Source organism: Pelophylax lessonae, assembly GCF_965119305.1.
Source record: "Pelophylax lessonae genome assembly, chromosome: 11".
In the NCBI taxonomy this organism is placed as follows: domain Eukaryota; kingdom Metazoa; phylum Chordata; class Amphibia; order Anura; family Ranidae; genus Pelophylax; species Pelophylax lessonae.
In genome coordinates, this window is record NC_138778.1 from 88,059,553 (window position 1) to 88,086,457 (window position 26,905).

Consider the following 26,905-nt stretch of genomic DNA (forward strand, 5'->3'; position numbering starts at 1 on the left):
TAAGAAAAATGCTGTTTTTTAGGGGTTCTGGACATGCTACAGAGCTGAAACTTGACAGGTACACTTTTTAGACCCCCCAGACACTAAATACAAAAAATGACATGCCTGCCTAAAAAAATGCTCGCTAAATGCCTGCAAGAGAAAAAGCCAGCCGCAGAGAAGCCGTATTCCTGAAAATATAAGAAAAATGCTGTTTTTTAGGGGTTCTGGACATGCTACAGAGCTGAAACTTGACAGGTACACTTTTTAGACCCCCCAGACACTGAATACAAAAAATGACATGCCTGCCTAAAAAAATGCCCGCTAAATGCCTGCAAGAAAAAAAGCCAGCCGCAGAGAAGCCATATTCCTGAAAATATAAGAAAAATGCTGTTTTTTAGGGGTTCTGGACATTCTACAGAGCTGAAACTTGACAGGTACACTTTTTAGACCCTCCAGACACTAAATACTAAAAATGACATGCCTGCCTAAAAAAATGCCCGCTAAATGCCTGCAAGAGAAAAAGCCAGCCGCAGAGAAGCCGTATTCCTGAAAATATAAGAAAAATGCTGTTTTTTAGGGGTTCTGGACATGCTACAGAGCTGAAACTTGACAGGTACACTTTTTAGACCCCCCAGATGCTAAATCCAAAGAAATTTTTTATTTTTATTTTTTTTTAATTTTTCCAATAATTGGCTCTCTATCAAAAAATTATAATTTTTAAGAACTTTTTTTTGCGTGATCCCTCTCCGGCATGCCACAGTCCAGGTGTTAGTCCCCTTGAAACAACTTTTCCATCACTATTGTGGCCAGAAAGAGTCCCTGTGTGTTTTAAAATTCGCCTGCCTATTGAAGTCTATGGCGGTTCGCCGGTTCGCGAACATTTGCAGATGTTCGCGTTCGCCGTTCGCGAACGGCGAATTTTAGGTTCGCGACATCACTAGATGCCACTGGTCATAGATGGCTTGCTGCCTTGTCTAATTATCAATTCACTCTCAAGTACAAGCCGGGTCCCAAGAATATTGGGGCTGATGCTCTTTCTAGGCGCCCTGGATTACCCATGAATTTGGAAGAAAGTGACTGGGAGGAAGTACCTTGGCCTATTGTGGCTGCCTATTGTGCTACAGCTGCTGTACAAGGAGACAATATTGTTTTCTCTGACCTACGAGCTATTGATTGCCTGGGAGCTGGTGAAGAGTGTATTCCAAACATGTATTGCTGCCCCACTGCTTTAGGGGTGCCAGAAAACATCCAGCTGCAAAAGAAAGATATGATCCTTCTACAAAAAAGAAATCCAATAATCAGACATGTCAGAGAGTCTGTTTTCTGCAAAGATCCTAACTACATGAGAAAATACCTACCTGAGCAGAGTACCTACTATCTCAAGGAATGGGATAAGCTCAAAATAATTGATGGACTTTTATACAGGGTACATTTGTTTCATGATCATCCTGGAAGGAGACAGCTAGTGCTCCCTCAACTCTGTTTTGAGAAGTTTGCATGATCAACATGGGCATCTAGGAGTTGAAAAAACCTATGGATTAATCCAAGACTGATTCTTTTGGCCACGAATGAGGGAAGCTGTTGTGGACTATTGCCGCCATTGTGTGAGATGTCTGCAACGGAAAACTCTGCCTACTCGAGCTGCTCCTATGGAACAATTGAATAGTTCTGGTCCCATGGATTTAGTGTGCATGGACTTTTTGTGTATTGACAATGACAGCAGTTGTGTGGGAAATATTTTGATTGTGACTGATCACTATACTCGCTATGCTCAAGCCTATCCCACCAAAGATCAGAAAGCAGTAACTGTAGCCAAAGTGCTGTGGGAGAAGTTATTTGTTCACTATGGATTGCCAAATTGACTTCACTCTGACCAGGGGCGGGACTTTGAAAGTTGCCTAATTAAAGAGCTGTTAACGTTGCTTAACATCAACAAGAGCCGCACCATCCCTTATCATCCAGAGGGTGATGCTCTCCCTGAACGTTTCAATCGTACCTTGTTGAACATGTTGGGTACCCTCCCTAATGGTGCTAAGCAGACCTGGAGCCGACATGTTGGAGCTATGGTACATGCCTACAATTGCACCAGACATGAATCCACTGGCTTTTCTCCTTATTTTCTCAGGTTTTGGAGAGAAGCCCGTCTCCCTATTGACATTCAGTTGGGCGTGTCTACTGATGGAGTGGAACAGAGGAATAACTATCAGTATGTGGCACGACTTAAACAGAGTTTGAAAGAGGCCTATCAGATGGCTGAGAAAAATGCTGCGAAATTAAATGCTGCCAATAAAAGGCGTTTTGATTCCAAAGTTCGTTACAAAGACTTACAACCTGGTGATAAAGTGCTTCTCCACAATTTAGGACCCTCAGCCAAACATAAGTTAGCTGATCGCTGGAGAAATGATTTGTTTGAAGTTGTAGAAAAACTGCCTAGGATTCCAGTATACAGGATTCAAGGACCTGAGGGTCGGATCAAAGCCTGGCATAGGAATCATTTGCTTCCGGTACCACAAGTTGCTACTGTTGATGAGGAGCCACAGTGATGACATTGACTGGTTTACACCTCCACCAGAGTCTCCTGTACAGGTTCCTTCACCTAGTACTGATGGGGGCCTCCCTCAGAGGGGAGGTTTGAACACAGCTACTCCTGCTTTTGAACCAACAGCCAAAAATTTTGTGCCTACAGTTCCAGGCATGGTTGGAGCACCAAGTTTCCCCACTAATGCTGTCCCAGAGTTCTCTGGATTTATGCCTGAGGGGTTGAGGAGAGGAGATCGTGTTCGACGTCCTCCACCGGTGTTTACTTATGACACTTTGGAAAGACCCTGCTATGCTGTACAGAACTATGTACAACATCATGTTCTGACGGACATGATTGCAGCTCATTCTAGAGTGGTTAGCGTGATGCCTATTTGTTACTAACTATACTTTCTTTGCAGCTAAGCTCTGTAATAGATTGCTTCTGGAGAATTGGTCTGCAGAAGGCAACAACGATTTTAATTTTTGTTGTTATTTTATGTGTATATCCTTGCCGGGTTGGAAGGATTTTCAGCAGGAGGAGAATGCAGTGATGTGATAATTTCTTTGCCCATCTTTCAAGTGTGTATTCCTGTTATGCATTGTTTGTTTTGCCCTTTGTCAATATGGCTGCTGTGCTTTCTTTCTCTCTCTGCAAGAAGGATGAGGTCATCAAAAAGGGCAGAGCAAGGATTTCTGGGTAAGACTGGACAAAAGAGAGCACATGAGGAGACACAGAAATTTCCTGCTGAGAGAACAGACTGTAAGTGCTGTTACATCCCCTCACCGAGACACACAGAGACACTGCTAATGATTTCATGTTCCTGTGAGGAAAATATCTTATGTTGTATGGTTCACTGAATGTTATTTCTTCAATACATGGACAGTTAAACACTATGCGGTGTGGATTACTGTCTATATGGATATGTTTTCACTTGCTAATCACAAGCCCTGATTGAGTGGAGGCACTGGTGCTTACTATAAATCCTGTCCTGATCACACAGATTATATAGACTCTGCTCCTAAATACTACACAGGTGGCATCATCATACCCCAGTAGCCGCCAAGAGTGATCAAAATAGCTCTACATATATATGTGTGTGTGTCCTTTTGCTCATTTTTGGAACTTCATTCGCACACAGGATGTACAGTATAGTGCATGATCAGGTGGATGGATACCTGCTCACTGATTAGATCTGCAATCACAGTGCCCAGCAGAGGGAAGTTACCCCCCCCCCCCCACTGACTTCCTTTGCAGCTATACTTATACTATATGACATCTCAGAGACATAAAGGAAATCACTGCTGGAGGATCTACCTCTGCTAGGCTTTGTGATTGCAGGTCTCATTAGGGAGTAGCTTTATAGTGCAAAGGTACTGTGACTAAGGTCTGAATAGGCCACCAGCCAAAGATACTGTATCAGTATTTGCCCAGGTGGTTCTTTGTCCAGTCCTCTAATGGTCAAGCTGTACTGCAGGGCATTTTCTAGGAGGCTACAGTTCAACTTTAAGGCCTGACGCCAGGAAAAAGTAGCTGTAAAAACGCGCTTTTAGGAGCGTTTTGTATTGATGCACATTTTAGCCTTGTTTAGCAGCATTAGCATTTAGCAGCCTTTCTCTGCCTTCTTCTATTTTCCAACCTCAAATCCAACTACTACAGCTTAAAAACGTCTGACGTGGCCTAACACTGTATGCAGACTTTAGCAGCCTTAGGCGTTGTTTTAACAGATTAACGCTGCTGCTCCAGAACTCACTGGCCCTGGGTTTTTTTTTTACAGCCTAAAAACGCCTATGCCATTTGCAGCTCCTAAAAGCCTGTGTGTGCATGAGGCCATAGAATAACATAGAGGGGCCTTTTTAACCTCCCTAGCGGTATTCCCGAGTGTGGCTCGGGGTTAATATTCAGTGCCAAAAGCGGTAACCCCGAGCCACACTCGGTATTACCCCAGAATGATACTCACCTTCCCCTGCAATCCCCCGCTGTCCTCCCCAGCCTTCCTCCAGCCATCCTCCCACTGTCCTCCCGCTGTGTGTTTGGCCGATGCCAGCACCTTCCTTCTTCCGGTTCCCTACCCTGCGAGTGCCATGTTGCATGGGGGTGGAACCAGCGGGAGATTAAAAAAAAAAATGACATGATACAGTGTAATCTGTTAGAATTACAATTTTGGATCATGCCATTTCACCTAGTGGCTTTTCCAGTGCCCTGCCTGTACTTTGTGCCTGGAACATCCATGGCGTTCAAAAAGCGTTCTTTTAGCTTAGAAACGCTTTTGGACGAACTGAAAAACAGCGACGGTGTATCGGAAATATTTGAAGAACTGAGCGATAGCGATTCATGGGAAAATTCGTCATCAGGTACTAAAAGTGACAACAGTGACAATTCTGCAACGATGTGCGGACTTGGTGCTCTGTTGACTGCGGTACGGATCAGGCAGCCCCCCCAAGATTCCCATTTACTGGAGCACCTGGTATGAAAGTTGACGTTGATCATGACAACCCCTTGGCATACCTACAATTATTTCTGACCGATGAAGTTATTGAAAAAATTGTTACCAAGACAAACCTGTACAAAGAGCAACAATGCGCTACACATCGGAAGTTTGCAAGATGCAGAAAGTGGGAACCACTGACCAAAGATGACATTTGAAATTTCTGTGCCTAATAATTCTTCAGGGAGTGGTGGGTAAACCCCTGCAAAAGTGGTATTGGACAACCAATACATTACTTGCAGTTCCATTCTTTGGCATGGTCATGTCAGAGTACAGATTCTCCCTTATAATGAAATATCTCCACTTCGAAAACAATGAAGAATTTGATGAAGTTTATTATTATTACATTATAATTTATGATTTCGTGTTTCAAACTTTATCATACCCGGGATGTCTACTAGACTCTTGTTTGGACAGATTTAAGTGGATTATTCCTAAGAATTACAGGCCTAAAATATAAAACATATTTCCATGCGAAACAACGTACTGCTTTTAGCACAAAAACGCTGACATAATCAGACTGCCAGGGAGGTTAAGCTGCAAAAAAAAAAAAAAAAAACATCTGACGCTCCTAAAAGCAGCTGTAAAAAAGCCCTGTGTGCATGAGGCCTTAGGGTAGAATGCTATAGTGGGGATCTTCTAACTTCAGCTTGTTCAATTAGACTTTGACAATAAAACCTAGAAGCGGATTGGTTGCCAAGTATAGCTGCTCCAGATTCTGGCTGCTCCAATCTTAGTAAATTGTCCTCTTTGTGTCTAATTCTGTTGCCAATACAGTCACTTATACTAACAAAAAAAGGGATTTTAACTGGATCAGCCCCTGTACAAGACAGAATTATTCTTAACCGCTTGCCGACCGCTGCCAGACTATTTACTGCGGCGGTCAGCCCCTCACAGGCAAAGCGACGTAGTACTACGTCGCTAGCCTGTGAGGGTCTCGGGAGCGAGCGTGCGCCGCCACTCGCGATCGTCGGGTGGAAAGGGAGAAAGGCAGGCGGCTAATGTAATCAAGCCGCCTGTCATTCTCCCCTGTGTAGGAATAGTGATCATACGGTTCTACTATGTAGGACCGTTGATCACTGTTCCTACACCTCAAGCCACAGCCAATCGCAGTTAGAATCACGCCCCTAGGGACACACATAACCCCTCCCTCTCAAAAAAAGTTAACCCCTTCACTGCCAGTGTAATTTTACAGTAACAGTGCATATTTATAGCACTGATTACTGTAGTAATGTCACTGGTAACCCCAAAAGTGTCAAAAATGTCAGTCAAGGGTCCGATCTGTCCGCTGCAATGTCGCAGTACCACAAAAAAAATTGCAGATCGCCGCCATTACGCGTTAAAAAAAAAACAACAAAAATGACAAAAATCTTTCCCTTTGTTAGTAAACGCGATAACTTTTGCGCAAACCAATCAAAATACGCTTTTCGCAATTTTTTTCACCAAACATATGTAGCATAAAACAAATTGGCCGAAAATGTTAAAAAATTTTGATTTTTACATTTTTTTGGGGGGAATTTCATATAAAAAAATGTAAAAAATATTGATATTTTTGAAAAATTTACACTGTTTTTTTGTTTATAGCGCATGATCAAAAAATTGCACAGGTGATCAAATACCACCAAAAGAAAGCTCTGTTTGTGGGAAAAAAAGGACGTCAAATTCGTTTAGGTACAGCGTCGCACGACCACGCAATTGTCCGTTAAAGTCACGCAGTGCCGAATCGCAAAATAGGCCCTGGTCAGGAAGGGGGTAAAATCTTCCGGGGCTTAAGTGGATAATTTGTTTGATATTATTCAGTAAAATAAAGCAAAGAGCAACGATAATGTAAAAAGTGCAAGTAATCTATAAAAAACAGGTTTCTATATATTCATGAGAAGATGAATTCGGAATTGGTATGGCGTACTGCACTCTGCAAATTTGTTATGTTCTTAATAAATCAATCCAAACTAAAGGCACAGAATATCGATGAAAGTATTCAATTTACATTGAGCAGCAGGAGTGGTAATTTCCATTCTAATTTATTGTTTCTGTAATTGCTGTACCATTCTACAAAACAATAGATATCCACTGTATCCCTGTTTTGTGTCCGAATATGTATGTGAGAACACTGCTCAGCTGTATAGACATATATAAAGTCGCCCAACAGCAAAGTTGTATCATAGCAATCTTTTTTTCTTACTATTTCCAAACAGCAATGAAGGAAAGAAAGGGAGGATATGATCAATTTTGTATGTAGCCGGGTACTTGGCTAAGAGTGGACAGTGAGAGAAACACTGGCAGCTGCTGCTGCTCTCTATAACTGCTGTTCTGTGGTGCTGAACTGGTTAACAGCTTTATTAGCAAGAGGAGGAAGCTGCTGAGCAGGAAGGGTTTCAATAGACTGAGTCAGGTAGCACTTCACTATGGGAACTGTAGTCCAGAAACTGTACTGTATTTAAAAGCTTTTGAACTGCATTTCCCAGAGGGAGATTACAGTAGGAGGGGAAAGAGCTGCATTTTCTCAGGTTGTACAGGACACCACTTCCTCTTGCCATGAGGGAGTCCGGAGAGTGCACATCTCTGTCCGGTGTGCACCACCACTGCACCATAATTGTGACCTCAGCAAGATCTTGAGTACTGAATTTAGATGTGGCAACAGCCAGAGTCACCTGGGTACAGAGCAGAGAGTTGACTAATTGCTGTGTGCGTGCAACTGGATGGTGAGCTGCAATATCGCTGGGACTGGAGAGCGGCTGCTCTGGAGACTGACCATACAGCCATATCGTAGCCTTATTGCTCTCTGCAGGCTTGACTTGGATAATTCTCATGTGCACTAACGGTACAAGTGGGCCCGAGTGCTGCAGACTGAAGAGTTAGTACTAAAGACTTTCCCTTTACAGCTGCTACACACAGACCTACACCATTTGCTTATGCTAAAAGTTACCATCCTAGCGGACATTGCACCATATCCTAGCAATTCTCCTAGAGTACTCTGTAGATTATTTACAGTATTATTATTCACATTGCATTTAATCTTTATATGCACTGCTTATTTTTGATCTTGCTGATTTATGAGTTGATTCCAGTCTAATGGTACAAAACTGTAACCTAAGTCACTTGGGCCTAGAGATCAGATTGTTTAGCAGACTGTGTCTGAATCTTTCCTCACTGTGCACATTTGCCCAAACCACCATTTTTCCTAACCCATACCAATACATTGAGATAATTTACTAGTAAATGGTCTTTATCTATTTCCTGATACTAATTCACAATCGAGTTAAAGGTATCCACACTTATGTTCCTATAAATGCATACAGTAAGCATGTGTGTCTAAGGGACTGAGGTTGTTCTTAAGTCCAGGTGCAGAACAGAGATCCTAATTTACCAAGCTGCTGCTGCGAAGGTAGCGCTACATGCACAACACCATTCCTCTTTCAGACATTTTTAAACAAAGTGTCCATTGTATTAGGAGCAGCACTCAGGGGTCTTATGAAATACACTTACTTGTCCTTCTTTCAGTGATAGCTGGCCTTGTTCTTTGACCCCGTGGAAAGTCTTTATGCTCTTCCACACTGTCTCCCCCAGCCGAACCCTCTGCACAAAGTTTGCTGGAAAGAAACCAGTCCGGTCGCCACATTTTCCCTGCAAGGGGATGTATGAATTTAGAAGTCACATGACTTTCCCTTCTTTGCTTCCTTCAAACATCAGTTTTAGACTGTACAGAGCTTATGTATAAATAATAGCTTGGGCAAATATTTGAAATTTTAAATATATACAGTATACACACACACACATTACTGTGTAAAAGTTTTAGGCATGTGGAGAAATCCAAATCAAAACAATATATGGTGTGACCACTGTTTGCCTTCAAAACAGCATTAATTCTCCTAGGTACACTTGCACACAGTTTTTGAAGGAACTCGGCAGGTAAGTTGTTCTTTATATCTTGGAGAACTAAATCACAGATTTTATGTGAACGTAGGCTGCCTCAAATCCTTCCAATTTTTCATGTAATCTCAGACAGACTCAATGTTAAGATCAGGGCTCTGTGGGGGCAAAACCATCACTTACAGGACTCATTGTTCTTCTTTTCACTGGTGATAGCTCTTAATGACATATGCCCTATATTTGGGGTTGTTGTGCTGCTGCAAAATACATTTTGGGCCAATCAGACACCTCCCTGATGGTATGGTATGATGGATAAGTATCTGCTTGAATTTCCCAGCACCAATGAACCTGACCAGATCTCCAAATCAATTTGCAGAAATGAGGCCTCAAACTTGCATTGAACCTCCCCCATGCTTCACTGTTGTCTGCAGACACTCATTATTCAACCACTCCCCAGCCTTTTGGCAAACAAATTTCTTCCTGCTACAGCCAAATATTTAAATTTTTGACTCATCAGCCCAGCGCACCTTCTGCTATATTTCTACACCCTAGTTCCTATGTTTTTGTGCATAGTTGAGTCGCTTAGCCTTGTTTCCACATTGGAGGTATGGCTTTTTGGCCACAATTCTTTCACGAAGACCACTTCTGGCTAGATTTCTCTGGACAGTAGATCAGTGTACCTGGGTCCCATTGGTTTCAGCCAGTGCTGTGCTTGTCTGGCGTTGCTGGACATCTTCCGATGTCGAAGGGATGTAAGTATGATGTTTTTCATCTGCTGCATTAAGTTTCCTTGTTTGACCACTACGTCTACGGTCATCAATATTGCCCATTTTCTCATGCTTCTTCAAAAGAGCTTGGACAGCACATCTTGAAACCCCAGTCTGCTTTGAAATCTTTGTCAGTCAGAAAGAAACCTTGCTGATTCAGTATAACTACCTTTTGTCTTGTTGCTGTGCTCAGTCTTTCCATGGTATATGACCTGTGACATGAAACGTTCATTCACAACCTAACCTTGGTAGCAGAGTTTGGCTGATCCTTACCCAATTTTAAGCCCCCTACACAGCTGTTTCATTTTCAGTTAATGGTTGTGTTTCAACTTATATATGAAATTGATGATCATTTGCACCTCCAGGAAGACGTGAACTGTCACGAAACGCGCAGGGAAGGCGTGCTGACGTCACCACGATGCAACCCGGAAGTTGGGCGGCAGCGAGATACATGCATTGTTAACAAGCGCTTTGAATCTTTCCAAATGTAAGTGATTTTAACCGTTTTATGAATAAAATACCCGTACATACTACACTATTGTTGCTCCCCTCTCCTTTGTATTGGGTCCGTGGATCGGTGTGAGGTCGGTAGGATCCATTTGGGGTGCTTGCATATTATCGTCAGAGGCATTGGCATAGAGTGGCTCTTTCTGCTACGCTGAGGAGGTCTCATGAGATCAGCTGAGAAGAGGCGCCAGTCTGCAGAGTGGATCTATTCCCATGATATGCCTACTTTTTAATGATCTCTGGTAAGCCTGGTGTGAGCCCTTTGCATGCGGCACGGAATGCGGTTTTAGGCACATAGAAGTGGTGAAGGATTCCCTTTCTACACTGGACACTCTTTGCTTGCCCATCCCTGCTTAGCTTGGACTCTTATGTTTTGATGGACTTACATGTTTGATATATTGAACTATATCTGGCTCACTACTGTTTGATGAATGACAAATGATCGTTATACTATTGACTAGTATACACTGGTTTATGGTTTATATACATACTTGACTTCTTATCAGGTTATATCAGTTAGCGCAGCTCTTTTTATACAACATCATTTGCACCTGCTAGGTATAATTGGTTAATCATACACCTGACTCTAATCCTTCAAAATCCCTGACTTTGTGCAAGTGTACAAAATGTGCAAGTGTAAGAATTGATGCTGGGTTGAAGTCAAAGGGTAGTCACACCAAACATTGATTTGATCTTGATCTTTTCTTCTGTTCGGTTACTTTGCATTTTGTTTGAGGTAATTGTAGCTATAGTAGTGCACTTGCAACAGAAACAATTGAATACTGTCCGTGATACTTAAGACAAGCTTTCGGGGTATGCCCCCTTCTTCAAGGTCTAAGCAATACTAATTCAACTAATTCACAAAGGTTTTAGCAAAATGTTAAAAACACACAATGGTAATAAAACTAGCATAGTTAGTCAGATAAGACAGAGGGAGAGCTATAGACTGGGGGGAAGGGGGCATTACACTCACAGAGGGGGGTCCTAAAAGGTTGGATAATGAGTAAGGAAACCCATATCTAAGTTTTTGCACATTATCAATTGTGTCAAATAGAACTATCATTCGTTCAAAAGTTTCCTTTCCTGAATAGTTTTGAAATTCCCTTTAAGAACTAAGACACCGAGGTCTTCCATAGTGTGGCCTGGTTGAGATATATGATGTCCCACAAGTGTGCAGAACTCATCTCCTTTATGTTCTTTGATGGTGTGTCTGTGCAAATTCAGCCTTGTTTGTAACTCCTGTCCTGTTTCGCCAACATAAGATCCTTCGCTACATCTTTGCATGGGATGAGGTACACAACATTACTGGAGGTGCAGTTGTTTGACCCTGTGATATTGAAGGTTCCTTCTGTGTGTGTGTGACACTTTTAGATTGATTGATTTGGTTACACAGTTTGGGGAGTTTTTTTTATTGTAGTGTTTGCTTCCTTTACAGTATTTGTGACTTTATAATCAGAATGCAGTTTCCTATTTACGTACCAGCTAAAGATTAAGGAACAACCTCATTCACAAACTGTATGGTAAAAGGGTAACAATCAGGAAACAAAAGCAGTCTGTGTATGAAACCCTAACATCATTGGACTCTACAAGCATTAACCAAATTAAGAATGAAATGGAAACTTTACAAAGACAACTGTAAAAACTTGCAAAAAAAACTTCAGAAGCGACACCAAAAGCATACCTTTTGGACACAACCTAAACATAAAACCAACATAACATCTATACCTCCTGCAATCAGTGCCCTGGAATCAAATTCAGAATCCCAAGATATTGCTTTTGTAAATGCTGCCCTGACTGAAAATGTGGATATAATAGAAGAACTTGGAATCATCAAATTGTCAAATCATAACATTTCCGAGCCAGAAATAACAGTCCTCTCCAAAGGCCTCACATTCTGCCCAACCACCAAACTGGATAATTTATAGTTATTGTCAGATATGGAGGAATTCTTCAGGAGACAAAGTCTCAAAGAATATTTTCACAGTAATGAAAGTAATCCTAGGACAATGGAGTGTGACAAAAAGAAAAACAACAGCAAATTCACACCTCCACAAGGATGCAACCCCAAATTGGACACTTATATTGACAACTTCAGACTGCGAGTTACATCCCTGATATCCATCCAGCAAAAGAAAATTTCATACAATCTTTCTCACCATGGGAGCGAAAGGCTATACACGATTTATACAAAAATCAGACCATCACCATCAAACCAGCAGATAAAACAAATACATACAAGAGGCCCAGAGGCCACTGGCAAATGCCACCTACTATAAAAATAAAGTGGATTATGATCTGACCCAGGATTTTACAAAGCAATTAAAAGGTCTCAATGAAACATTACCAGTCTACCTACATTCAAAACTTATCAATGCAATTACGGGAAATCCAGAAATTGTGGACTTCTACATGCTGCCCAAGATTTACAAGCCAGGAAACCCAGGCAGACCCATCATAACAGGTATGATTACACTTACCAAACAAATCTCAGGCCTTGTAGAAAAAAAAAAATGAAAACTGTCAGTCATGAATACTGTGAGTTTCCTGCAAGACACAACTGATTTTCTGAACAAGCTCAGGGATATACAACAATTACCACAAAATACACTTCTAGTCACTATGGATGTTGAATCTCTGTACAGTAACATCCCACACAAGGATGGGTTGGCTGCATGTTAGAGATTCTTATCAGCCGTACCAAACCCCAAATACACTGCTGAGGATGTTAACACAGGTGATTTACCTCACTCTTTACACACAACTACTTCGCTTTCAACAATGACATCTATCTTCAGTGCATGGGTACTGCTATGGGAAGTAAAATGGCACCTCAATATGCAAACCCTTTTATGGTTGACCTGGAGGACAAATTCCTGAGCAGCATAATACAAAAGCCATACAGATACTATTGCTATATTGATGATAATTTCAACATATGGACAGAAGGTGAGGAAAATCTAAAACAGTTTTACTCATTGATCAACACTTTTCTCCCTTCAATCAAACTAAAAATGGATTATTCAAACACACATCTACTTCCTAGACACCACAGTATCAGGGATGACAAGCTTCACAGTTTGATATACAGGAAACCTACTGATAGATGAAACTATCTCCAAAGTTCCCAACACACTAAACGGGCCATCATACACAGCCAGGACATCAGGTACCACCAAATATGTTCAGACCCAGAAGACAGCGATAAATATCTCAGAACACTAGCAGACTCATTCCATAGGAAAGGTTACAAGGACAAAACCATCAACACAAGCATAAACACAGCCTTGAAAACCCAAAGAGAAAATCGACTTCAATACAAAGAGAAAAAGAAAAACCAATAACCATGTAACTCTAGTAACCACATACAATCCAGCAACAGAAGGGGTAAGAAAATAATAATAAGATTTACAACCCATCATAACAGAGGATGGTACTATGAAAGAAATATTCCAACAACCCCCAATACTGGCATTCAGACAACCACCCAACCTCAGACATAAACGAATAAGTAGGAAACTTCATTCTGATTATAAAGTCACAAATAGTGGAAGCAAACCCTGCAATAACAAATGCTGCAAACCAGTGATCGACCGATATCGTTTTTTCGGTGCTGATACCGATATTTCGCCGATCGCATATTGGCATCGGCCGATATTGGCCGATATGTTCACACATGTAAAATTTTGCCCAAAAAACACAAAATTCAACACAAATCTCTTAATAAACATGTGAATCTTTATTTATTAACATTTTTAACATGAAGTGCTTGTTCCTCACACCTTAACTGCATAAAAACTGATAGGAAAACTTCAATTGCAGGGACATTTGCTTAGCATTTCACAACATCTGATTGTGCATTATGCATAATAAAGTGCTGCAGTAGTGGACTCACTCACTGCAATATGTTACTGCAGTGCAGTCAGTGCAAAACCCCTGGAAAAAAAGCTAGGTAACAACAACAGCTACACAAAAAATACACAAACACAGTGGATTGGATGGACTGGAGTCAGTGGAGGACCACCGCTGCAGTAGGGCACTGACTGCAACTAATGCAGTGAAGTAAGTGCAAAACTGCTAGAAAAATAGCAAGGCAACAGCTACACATGTCACAGTGGATTGGACTAGGCTGGAGTGAGTGGAGGACTAACTCTGCACTGCAGTAAGGCACTGACTGCAACTAATGCAGTGCAGTCAGCGCAAAACTGCTAGAAAAAGAGCAAGGCAACAGCTACACATGTCACAGTGGATTGGACTGGAGTCAGCGAACTACCTCTGTCTGCAGTATGGCGCTCACTGCAACTACTGCAGTCAGTGCAATACTGCTAGAAAAATCAAGCCAACAGCTAGACAGTGGATTAGATTGGAGTCAGTGAACTACCTCTGCAGTAGGGCACTCACTGAAACTACAGCAGTCAGTGCAGAACTGCTAGAAAAAAAGCTAGGCAACAGCTAGATATTGGATTGGACTCTTAGCAGTAGGGCACTCCCTGCAACTACTGCAGTGAGTGCAAAATTGCTAGAAAAAAGCTAGGCAACAGCCGGACAGTGGATTGGATTGGAGTCACTCAGCGGACTACCTCTGCAGTAGGACACTCACTGCAACTACAGTAGTCAGTGCAAAACTGCTAGAAAAAAAGCTAGGCAACAGCTACACAATGGATTGGATTGGAGTCAGTGGACTACCTCTGCAGTAGGGCACTCACTGCAACTACAGCAGTCAGTGAAAAACTGCTAGAAAAAAAGCTAGGCAACAGCTACACAATGGATTGGAATCACTCAGCGGACTACCTCTGCAGTAGGGCACTCAATTGGAGTGAAGTGGACACTACTCTTTTCAATAATCCCAGTTAAGTAGAACAATATTATAATGCAGAAAGCAGAACATTTCAGCATGTCCATGGTCACCTGTTAAAGGTCTTCTGTTTTATTCAAACAATGCTGCAACTTCGTAAACATGCTCAGGAGGAGAGGACAGAGGAGCAGAGAGAGTGAGAGGTATCTTCTAGCATGGATAGCAAGTCTTTTGTAGCCTGCCTCATTTTCTCTCCACCACTGAAGAGGATGACTTCTTCTGTCAATTACTGCTTCTTTCAAATAGAGATTAAGTTCATCATCCAGGCTGATACCTGCAGATTCAGAAGAAACTGAATCCTCCACATGAGGCCCCAATAAAACACTGAAAATTTCCTGATCTATTCGACGATGATGAAGCAGATTCTCTTCTATTCGTTGACGTATTTTTGGACATTTGTCTGTTTTTTCAGCATGCTGCTCTGCATAAAAATAGTGTTCTGGACTTATCTTTTTGGCAGGAACCTCCTGCACCTCCATATCTTCTGTCAGCCATTGTTTCGCCTTAGCCAATACATCATCAGCAGAGAAAGCATGGCTCTTGTATCGAGGATTCAAAAGACTTGCAAGCACAACATTTTTAATCTCTTCATGCTTCTCAAAACAAATATCAATCAGAGTTATTTGGCTTGACAGACCATCATTTGAAAGTTGGATGGTGTTGTGTGCCATGATGACACAGAGGTCTGACGTATCAGCAAGCCTCATTCCTTCAGGAATGTTTGCTCCACTGTCTCTAAGTTGCGCAAGCATCACTCGGTCTTTGCTGATTCCCCATTCTTCAAGCATGCCTAGAAACATTTCTCTACTGTACTTAGTTGCATCACTTTTGTATTCAACCCCAATTGCCTTTTTTGTCCATCCACTGTCAATGAAGTGGCATGTAAGAATGAGTAGTTTGCAGTTACTGATCCCATGCTTATGTTGTTTGCACACTGCTGCTTTTCCTGGAGATGGTTGAGACGAGAAATAGTCCCAGACCACACTTTTACTCTTTCTCTCCTCATCCATCTCCATTTCAACTTGAAAGACAAAAAAAAAAGATTAAAGAAATGGTTTGCTGAAGCTGAAGTTGCTGCTAAAGCTGGCACTGGCACCCTGTTGTGGGTTGATGGCTGATGCCTGGCAGTGTGGCTGGCTTGGTGTCACTCTGTTGTGGGTGGCTTGCTTGCTGGAACACTGTGGTGGCTGGCTGGCGTCACCCTGTTCTGGGTGGCTGGCTTGCAGGAACACTGTGATGGCACTGGCTGGCTGGCTGGGTGTCACCCTGTTATGGGTGGCTGGCTTGCAGGAACGCTTGTTTAGGCTGGCTGGCTTGGTGTCACCCTGTTATGGGTGGGTGGCTGGCTGGCTTGGTGACTGGTGTCACCTTATTATTGGTGGCTGGCTTTCAGGAACAGTCTGACTCTGTGGTGGCTGGTTGGATGGCTTGGTGTCACCCTGTTATGGGTGGCTGGCTGGCTTGGTGACTGGTGTCACCTTGTTATTGGTGGCTGGCTTTCAGGAACAGTCTGTGGTGGCTGGTTGGTTGGCTTGGTGTCACCCTGTTATGGGTGGCTGGCTTGCCAGGAACACTGTGGTGAGTGGCTGGATTGTTTTGGTGTCACCCTGTTATGGGTGGATGGCTTGCAGAAACACTGTGGTGGGTGGCTGGCTTCGTCTCACCCTGTTATGGGTGGCTGGCTTTCAGGAACAGTCCCTGTGGTGCCTGGTTGGCTTGCTTGGTGTCACCCTGTTATGGTTGGATGGCTTTCAGGAACACTGTGGTGGGTGGCTGGATTGGTGTCACCCTGTTATGGGTGGATGGCTTGCAGGAACACTGTGGTGCCTGGTTGGCTTGCTTGGTGTCACCCTGTTATGGGTGGGTGGCTTGCAGGAACACTGTGGTGGCTGGCTGGCTGGCTTGGTGTCACATTGTTATGGGTGGATGACTTGCAGGAACACTGTGGTGGCTGGCTGGCTGGCTTGGTGTCACTCTGTTATGGGTGGATGGCTTGCAGGAACATTGTGGTGGCTGGCTGGCTAGCTTGGTGTCACCCTGTTATGGGTGCATGGCTTGCAGGAACACTGTGGTGGCTGGCTGGCTTGCTTGGTGTCACCCTGTTATGGGTGGATGGCTTGCAGGAACACTGTGGTGAGTGGCTGGCTTGCAGGAACACTGTGATGGGTGGCTGGCTTGCAGGAACACTGTGGCTGGCTGGCTTGCTGGAACACTGTGGTGGGGGGCTGGCTTTGGGTCACCCTATTGTGTGGGTGGCTGGTTTTGTGTCACACACACACTCACCCTGGCCTGTTGTGGCGGGTAGCTGGCTTGCTGGAACACTGGTAACGGTGGCAGCGGGGGGCTGGCTTGGTGTCATCTGGGTAGCTGGTTGCTTGCTCGCTGGGCTGGCATCCTGTTGTGGTGGGTGGCTGAGGCCAGGGTCTGTGGGTGGATGGATGGCTGGCAGCGTGACCGGACTGCAGCTGGCTGTGTAAGGGATGGGAGGCAGTCTTAAGTGCACCGCGCGCAGTGAAATGGTGTCACGTATGGGCTGTGAAGGCGTGGGAGACGGTGTTACAAGGCAGAATGTGTACATACGCAATGATGTCATGAAAATATCAGCAATATCTGTAAATCCAAAGGCCGATACAGATTTATTGGGGAAAGTGAATATCGGCCCCCAATATATCAGTGTTGCCGATAATCGGTCGATCCCTACTGCAAACCAAATCAATCCATATAAAAGGGTCACACATGCACAAAAGTGCACCTCCAGTAATGTTGTGTACCTCACCCAATGAAAAAGATGTAGCAAAGGATCTTATGTTGATGAAACAGGACAGAAGTTACAAACTAGAATGAATTTGCATAGACAAAGACAAACTGAATTTGCATAGACAAACCATAAAGGAACATTAAAAAGATGAGTTCTGCACACCTGTGGGTCATCACTTCTCACAACGGGACCACACCAAGTAATAGGGAAAATAGAACAGCCATTTTATTCAAACATTTATTTCTGATTAAGCAGATATATTGGATGTATATTTTGTCAGAAATCGTATTCTGTAACAGCTGTATTGCTTGTGTTTAAATGCTATTTGCACCTACAGTTTTGAAGATTGCTATCTCAGCCTTTTCCACCCAAAGAGCCACTGAAAGTGAAAAGCCTGTGTGAATGACCATCCACATCTCAATCAGTTTCACCAGAGACACAGATTTGACTTCAAAGGAAGTTTAGATAACTAGGTGCCATCCACTTCAGAACATATAAATTGTTTTAAAAGTTCTTAGTGAGTTAGAGCCATTCTTTTGAAACCAACACTGTGTATTGTACTGCTTTCCCTGCCTGTAGTTCTGGCTACATGCTTGTATAATAAATACATCAACATTTCAATCTGACTTTAGCAGTCAAAATGTTACTGAAACCTCTTGAGTTTTGGGTTTCCCCTACAACTTGGTCCTTCGTGAGCCAGAAGGGAAACTCTAGAGACAGACATCGCTAAGACACAGAACAGGGCAACACAACCTGGGAATTCACTTCCGCCAGCAATGATAAGCTGACTTTCGGCTTACTGTGATTTCCCCGTGTGCTGTGCCTACCTCTGTAGTCGATGTGGTGAAAAAGTACCATTTCCAAGAACCTTGACTGTTACATTTTTTTTTATTTTTATTTTTTTCTTATTTTCCATACTATCTTTTACCTATTACTGTCCTTTGCATGAATGTGTTCTGCTGAATAATTTGCTCTATTTCAGGCACAATGTGTGGATAGGTAGGATCTCTGCAGTTCCTGTTATCAGGAGATTGGGCAGGTCAGGGATTGGGTCTTAGGACTCAAGATATCATTCATAAGGTGTGACTGATTGTGGTAGGGCCTTGGTTCATTAACCACTTTACCACCGGAGGATTTTGCTGTCTTACGTCCAGGCCACTTTTTGCGATTCGGCACTGTGCGACTTTAACTGTCAATTTTTTTCCCACAAACAGAGCTTTCTTTTGGTGGTATTTGATCACCTCTGCGCTTTTTATTTTTTGCGATATTAATAAAAAAATGTTTATTTTTTGCGATATTAATAAAAAAATGCGAAAATTTTGAAAAAATAACAATATTTTTCTACTTTGACAGTTAAAATTTCAATTTCTGTCATATATTTCTGTCAAAATTCAATTTTTGTCATATATTTAGGCCAAAATGTATTTAGCTACATGTCTTTGACAAAAAAATTCTCAATGAGCGTATTTTCAACCACTTTAAGACCAGAAGATTTTACCCCATTCCTGACCAGGCCATATTTTGCGATTCGGCACTGCGTTATTTTAGCAGACAATTGCGCGGTCGTGCGACGTTGTACCCAAATAAAATTGATGACCCTTTTTCCCCCACAAATAGAGCTTTCTTTTGGTGGTATTTGATCACCTGTGCGACAGAGAAGGCAAGAAAGGAGGAGGAGTGGCCCTGTATGTGAAAGATAGCATTAAATCTAACCTAATACAAGTTGGTGAGGCCAACATAGAGTCAGTTTGGGTTACGTTGCAGTTTGCTAATCATGCAGTAACTTGTGTAGGTGTGATATATAGACCACCTGGTCAAGTCAAAGAACTAGATGATCTACTAGTTGAAGAAATAGCTAAAATGACAATGAAAGGAGAAGTTATCATTATGGGAGATTTCAATCTTCCAGATATAAACTGGAAAACCAAAATAGCAAGTTCTACCAGGAGTACAGATATTCTAAATTCCCTACTGGGGTTGTCTCTGCAACAAGTGGTTAAGGAGCCAACCCGGAGGGAGGCCATTTTGGATTTGGTATTCACAAATGGGGATTCGGTATATGATGTCATTGTAGGCGAAACCTTGGGATCTAGTGATCACCAGTCAGTGTGGTTTAATATAAGAACTGTGAAAGAGTCACACCACACAAAAACAAAAGTTTTAGATTTTAGAAAAACAGACTTTTCAAAAACGAAATTAGTCATAAATGAGTCCTTATCAGACTGGAACGGATTACATGGAGTCCAGGAGAAATGGGCCTACTTAAAAGGTGCATTATTGAAGGCAACAGAAAATTGCATTAGACTTGTCAGTAAAAGCAAAAAAAGGAAGAGACCACTGTGGTACTCAGCAGAAGTGGCCCAAATCATTAAAAATAAAAAGCTAGCATTTTGTAATTATAAAAAAACCCAGAGCAATGAAGATAAGGAAATCTACAAGATTAGGCAGAAAGAGGCCAAGCAAGTTATAAGAACTTCTAAAGCGCAGGCAGAAGAAAAACTAGCTCAGTCTATGAAAAAGGGGGATAAGACATTCTTCAGATATATAAATGAAAAAAGGAAATTAAAACAAGGAATAACTAAATTAAAAACAAAGGATGGAAGGTATGTAGAAGAGAATAAAGGGCTAGCCGACTGCCTTAATGAATACTTCTGTTCAGTTTTTACAGAAGAAAAAGAAGAAGGACCTCCACTTAAAAGGATGACTAATGAATCGTTTGATGCATGTGTCTTTACAGAGGAAAACGTTCTAAGATTGCTGTCTAAAGTGAAGACAAATAAGTCACAGGGTCCTGATGAGATACACCCAAGATTATTAAAAGAGCTTAGTGGTGAGCTGGCAAAACCATTAACAGATCTATTTAACCAATCATTAGTAACAGGAGTCGTCCCGGAAGATTGGAAATTGGCAAATGTCGTGCCCATTCACAAGAAAGGTAGTAGGGAGGAATCGAGCAACTATAGACCAGTGAGTCTGACATCAATAGTAGGCAAATTAATGGAAACCCTATTAAAGGATAGGATTGTGGAACATCTTAAATCCCATAGATTGCAAGATGAAAAACAACATGGGTTTACTTCAGGGAGATCATGTCAAACAAATCTTATAGATTTTTTTGACTGGGTGACTAAAATAATAGACGGTGGAGGTGCAGTAGACATTGCATATCTAGATTTTAGTAAGGCTTTTGACACTGTCCCACATAGAAGACTTATCAATAAACTGCAGTCATTGAGCATGGACTCCCATATTGTTGAGTGGATTAGGCAGTGGCTGAGTGACAGACAACAGAGGGTTGTAGTCAATGGAGAACATTCAGAACAAGGTCATATTACCAGTGGGGTACCTCAGGGATCTGTACTGGGACCAATTTTGTTTAATATCTTCATAAGTGATATTGCAAAAGGCCTCGATGGTAAGGTTTGTCTTTTTGCTGATGACACAAAGATATGTAACAGGGTTGATGTTCCTGGAGGGAAACGCCAAATGAAAAAGGATGGAAAACTAGAAGAATGGTCAGAACTCTGGCAGCTGAAATTTAATGTGGATAAGTGCAAGATAATGCACCTGGGGCGTAAAAACCTAAGGGCAGAATATAGAATATTTGACACAGTCCTGACCTCAGTATCTGAGGAAAGGGATTTAGGAGTAATTATTTCAGAAGACTTAAAGGTGGGAAGACAATGTAATAGAGCAGCACGAAATGCCAGCAGAATGCTTGGATGTATAGGGAGAGGTATAAGCAGTAGAAAGAGAGAAGTGCTTATGCCGCTGTACAGAACACTGGTGAGACCTCACTTGGAGTATTGTGCGCAGTACTGGAGGCCATATCTCCAGAAGGATATAGATACTCTAGAGAGAGTTCAGAGAAGAGCTACTAAACTAGTACATGGATTGCAGGAAAAAACTTACCAGGAAAGGTTAAAGGACCTTAACATGTATAGCTTGGAAGAAAGAAGAGACAGAGGGGATATGATAGAAACTTTTAAATACATAAAGGGAATCAACTCGGTAAAGGAGGAGAGCATATTTAAAAGAAGAAAAACTACCACAAGAGGACACAGTTTTAAATTAGAGGGGCAAAGGTTTAAAAGTAATATGAGGAAGTATTACTTTACTGAGAGAGTAGTGGATGCATGGAATAACCTTCCTGCAGAAGTGGTAGCTGCAAATACAGTGAAGGAGTTTAAGCATGCATGGGATAGGCATAAGGCTATCCTTCATATAAGATAGGGCCAGGGACTATTCATAGGATTCAGATATATTGGGCAGACTAGATGGGCCAAATGGTTCTTATCTGCCGACACATTCTATGTTTCTATGTTTTTGCGCTATAAACAAAAAAAGAGCGACAATTTTGAAAAAATAACAATATTTTTCAAATTTTTTTTATATGAAATTCCCCCCCCCCCCCCCCAAAAAAATGTAAAAATCAAAATTTTTTAACATTTTAGGCCAATTTGTTTTCTGCTACATATTTTTGGTAAAAAAAAATCACAATAAGCGTATTTTGATTGGTTTTCGCAAAAGTTATCGCTGCTACTAACTACGGGAAATTTATGTCATTTTTATTGTTTTTAACTAGTAATGACTGTGACTTTTTTTGTGGGACTGCGACATTGCGGCGGACAGATCGGACCCTTGACTGACATTTTTGACACTTTTGGGGGTACCAGTGACATTACTACAGTAATCAGTGCTATAAATATGCACTGTTACTGTAAAAATGACACTGGCAGGGAAGGGGTTAACTTTTATTGGTGATCAAGGGGTTAATGTATGCCTGGTGCTTACTAACGTGTGTGGGGGGAGGGGACTATGTGACACAGGCACAGATCGCAGGTTCAGCTATGAACGTTCAGCTGAATGTCACTTAGGAGATCCGCCCGGGCGGATTTCCACACTCGATCCCCGACGATCGGGGAAGAGCGGAGGTGATCACCGCCGCTCCTCCCCTGGCTTGACTCCCGCTGTGACTCAAGGGGAGGAGTCCAGCGACGTAGGTCTATGTCGCTGGACGATATCAAGCCACTTTGCCACAGTACGATCGACTTGACCGGTCGGCAAGTGGTTAAGAGCGACAGGCTGCCTAAAAAAACAGCACTGCTTGAAACCTTAGTACCAGTTTCGAATGATAATTCTGTCTTCATTTTCTCTTCTTCGTGGCTCTCCATAAGGTCACACCATAAGCAGAAGAACTGTCTTTTCTATTCTACAGCAGTATCTATAAATGGATGTGGAAGACTTTTTAGGGAAACAGAACTGTCAGATTATATGCCCTCTCTCACAGATTCTATAATCATCTCAAATTTTGATTACTGTACTTCACTGTGTTGAATTTTTTTGTGCCGCCATGCATCTTGCATAAAAGTAGACAGTTTTTTTTTTTTTTTTTTTTACAAAGGAGTGCCTTTTACATCCTAAATCCTGATATTCCTTCTTTAATCTGTATGACTGAACCCCCTTCATCAGTCTTTGTCACTGAAGCCCTTTTTGGTGTGTGTCTGTTTAGACTCTGTGCCTGAGTTGTACATAAGTATATTCTGGTATATATCCTTGTCCAGGATTGGGGCCAGACATACAGTTCAAGTAAATCAAGTCTGTGTGACCATGGGGGCTTAGTAATAGAATCATTCTTGAGGAACTTTCACCACCGTGTGAGATCGGGAATTGTACCACCGTGTACACCCCAGATGGGGATCTGCGTGATCCCATGGGAACTTCTCCTGGATTTCCAAAGATTGTATGATTTATAATTTTGGACAGGGGTTTGACCTTAAAAAGAGTGTAAAAAGTACTCTCAAGATACTTAAGAATCTAAGACAACGTGAAATATGTGAACAAGGATGTTGAGGAAAGGAAATGGGAGAGACTTGTTGTCCTGTGTGTGAATGTGAGCCTAATGGTAACATTGCTGAAAAAGCTGTAAGCACATTATACCCTATACTACCGTTCGGTCCACTTACAATGACCTAAGTAGAGGTATGGATTATAGCCTACTGTAAATGTGACCACCAGAAAAAAAAGAAGAGGAAAAGAATGAAAAATGGGACCTAGCCAAATGACAACTACAGCATGGTCGGCTTATTCTGGGAGGACGTACAATGACGTCCTCTCAGAATCGCACTTCCCGGCCCTGGGGGTGTCGTGTACACGGAAGTATCTGTGCTCACCGGGTCCACACGATCCAGGCGTATCATGGATCGTGGTAAAGGGCCAATGACAGTGGATCAGTTGTCAACAAACCAACCCATGTCCAGTTCAGTTCTCTCCTCGCACGCTGTACACACTGATCAGTACAGCATGCGAGAAGAGGAGAGAGACCACAGCACTGCTCCCCCCTGCCTCCTCCATGCCCCAATCATGCTTCAATCATGCCTCAGTCGTGCCTCAATCTTGCGTCAATCATACCTCAGTCATGCCTTAATCATGCTTCAGTCATGCCCATCCATGCCTCAGTCATGCCCATCTGTGCCTTAATCATGCCAATCTATGCCTCAATCATGCCCATCCGTGCCTCATTCATGCCAATCTGTGCCCTAATCATGCCAATCTGTGCATCAATCATGTCTATCCGTGCCTCAAACATGCCTCATTCATGCCCATCCGTGCAACATCCACGCCTCATCTGTGCCCACCCATGCCACCTCTGTGCTCATCTGTGGCTCAGCCGTGCCACATCCGTGGTCATCCGTGCCACATCCATGCCACATCAGTGCTCATCCGTGCCACGTCAGTGCTCATACGTGCTATATCCATGCCGCGTCAGTGCTCATCCATGCCTCATCCACGCCACATCAGTGCTCATCGGTGCCACATCCATGCCACGACAGTGCTCATCCTTGCCACAGCCATGCCACATTAGTGCTCATTCCTGCCACATCCATGCCACATCAGTGCTCATCCGTGCCACATCAGTGCTTATCAGTGCCCTACAGTGCCTCAAAAATGTGTAATGGGTAGTCAGGAAATGATGGTGCTCCCTGAATGTTGGGTCTCTATATGTGGCTAGGCTGTGTAAAAGTCCCACACATGTGGTATTGCCAAACATGGCAGAATGTATTTTGGGGTGTAATTTTTGCTATGTTCATGCTATGTGGTAGAAATATCTCATATATGGACAACTTTGTGTAAAAAAAAATGCATTTTTATTTCTTTCCACTTTTTCTTTTCCAAAAACTTGTGGGAAAAAATTATATGTTCAAAAGACTCAATGTGTCTCCTGGATTATGTGTTGGGGTGTTAGCTTTCCAAAATTTTTGTGGGTGTTTCCATTGTCCTGGTGTTTCAGGGCCTTCAAAAGTGTGATAGGTTGTCAGGAAATTATATGTGTAATTTATGCTCCAAGAACACCTGGAGGTGCTACTTGGATGTTGGGCCTCTGTATGTGGCCAGGCTGTGTAAAAGTCTCACACATGTGGTATCGCCATACTCAGGAGGAGTAGCAGAACATAATTTGGGGTGTAGTTGAAAGTATGTCTATACAGTGTGTGAGAAATAACTTGGTAATATGATAATTTTGTGAAAAAAAAAATCTTCACTTTGCAAAAAATTACAACTTCAAAAAACTCACCATGCTCTTCACTGAATACCTTGGAATGTCTACTTTCCAAAAGGGGGTCATTTGAAGGGTATTTGTACTTTCCTGACTTGTTAGTGTCTCAAGAATTAAGCTAGGCCGTCAGTACATCAGGTGTGATCAATTTTCATTAAATGGCACCATAGCTTGTAGACGCTATAACCTTCACAAAGACCAAATAATATACAGTATCTCACAAAAGTGAGTACACCCCTCACATTTTTGTAAATATTTTATTATATCTTTTCATGTGACAACACTGAAAAAATTACACTTTGCTACAATGTAAAGTAGTGAGTGTACAGCTTGTAAAACAGTGTCAATTTGCTGTCCCCTCAAAATAACTCAACACACAGCCATTAATGTCTAAACTGCTGATAACAAAAGTGAGTACACCCCTAAGTGAAAATGTCCAAAATGGGCCCAAAGTGTCTATATTTTGTGTGGCCACCATTGTTTTCCAGCACTGCCTTAACCCTCTTGGGCATGGAGTTTACCAGAGCTTCACAGGTTGCCACTCGAGTCCTCTTTAACTCCTTTATGACAACATCACAGAGCTGGTGGATGTTAGAGACCTTGCGCTCCTCCACCTTCCATTTGAGGATGCCCCACAGATGCTCAATAAGGGGTTAGGTCTGTAGGCATGCTTGGCCAGTCCATCACCTTTACCCTCAGCTTCTTTAGCAAGGCAGTGTTCGTCTTGGAGGTGTGTTTGGGGTCATTATCTTGTAGGAATACTGCCTTGCGGCCCAGTCTCCAAAAGGAAGGGGATCATGCTCTGTTTCAGTATGTCACAGTACATGTTGGCATTCATGGTTCCCTCAATGAACTGTAGATCCTCAGTGTCAGCAGCACTCATGCAGCCCCAGACCATGACACTCCCACCACCATGCTTAACTGTAGGCAAGGCACACTTGTCTTTGTACTCCTCATCTGGTTGCCGCCACACACGCTTGACACCATCTGAACCAAATACGTTTATCTTGGTCTCATCAGACTACAGGACATGGTTCCAGTAATCCATGTTCTTAGTCTGCTTGTCTTCAGCAAACTGTTTGAGGGCTTTCTTGTGCTTCATCTTTAGAAGAGGCTTCCTTCTGGGATGAAAGCCATGCAGACCAATTTGATGCAGTGTGCAGCGTATGGTCTGAGCACTGACAGCCTGATCCCCACCCCCTTCAACCTCTGCAGCAATGCTGGCAGCACTCATAAGTCTATTTCCCAAAGACAACCTCTGGAGATGATGCTGAGCACATGCACTCAACTTGTTTGGTCAACCATGGCGAGCCCTGTTCTGAATGGAACCTGTCCTGTTAAACCGCTGTATGGTTTTAGCCACTGTGCTGCAGCTCAGTTTCAGGGTCTTGGCAATCTTCTTATAGCCTAGGCCATCTTTATGTAGAGTAACAATTCTTTTTTCAGATCCTCAGAGAGTTCTTTGCCATGAAGTGCCATGTTGAACTTCCAGTGACCAGTATGAGAGAGTGAGAGTGATAACACCAAATTTAACGCACCTGCTCCCCATTCACATCTGAGACCTTGTAACGCTAACAAGTCACATGACAGGACACAAATAACAAACAA

At 42.5% G+C, this 26,905-nt stretch overlaps 1 protein-coding gene across 2 annotated transcripts in view; it reads right to left on the reverse strand.

The window, feature by feature from the left end:
• STAC2 (SH3 and cysteine rich domain 2) overlaps positions 1 to 26,905 on the reverse strand; it is a 301,427-nt gene that overhangs the window by 57,936 nt on the left and 216,586 nt on the right. For both annotated transcript variants that reach the window (XM_082273001.1, XM_082273000.1), the window contains one exon: positions 8,475 to 8,612. In XM_082273001.1, the coding sequence (XP_082129127.1) occupies positions 8,475 to 8,612 (138 nt within the window). The remainder of the gene's footprint in view (positions 1 to 8,474; positions 8,613 to 26,905) is intronic.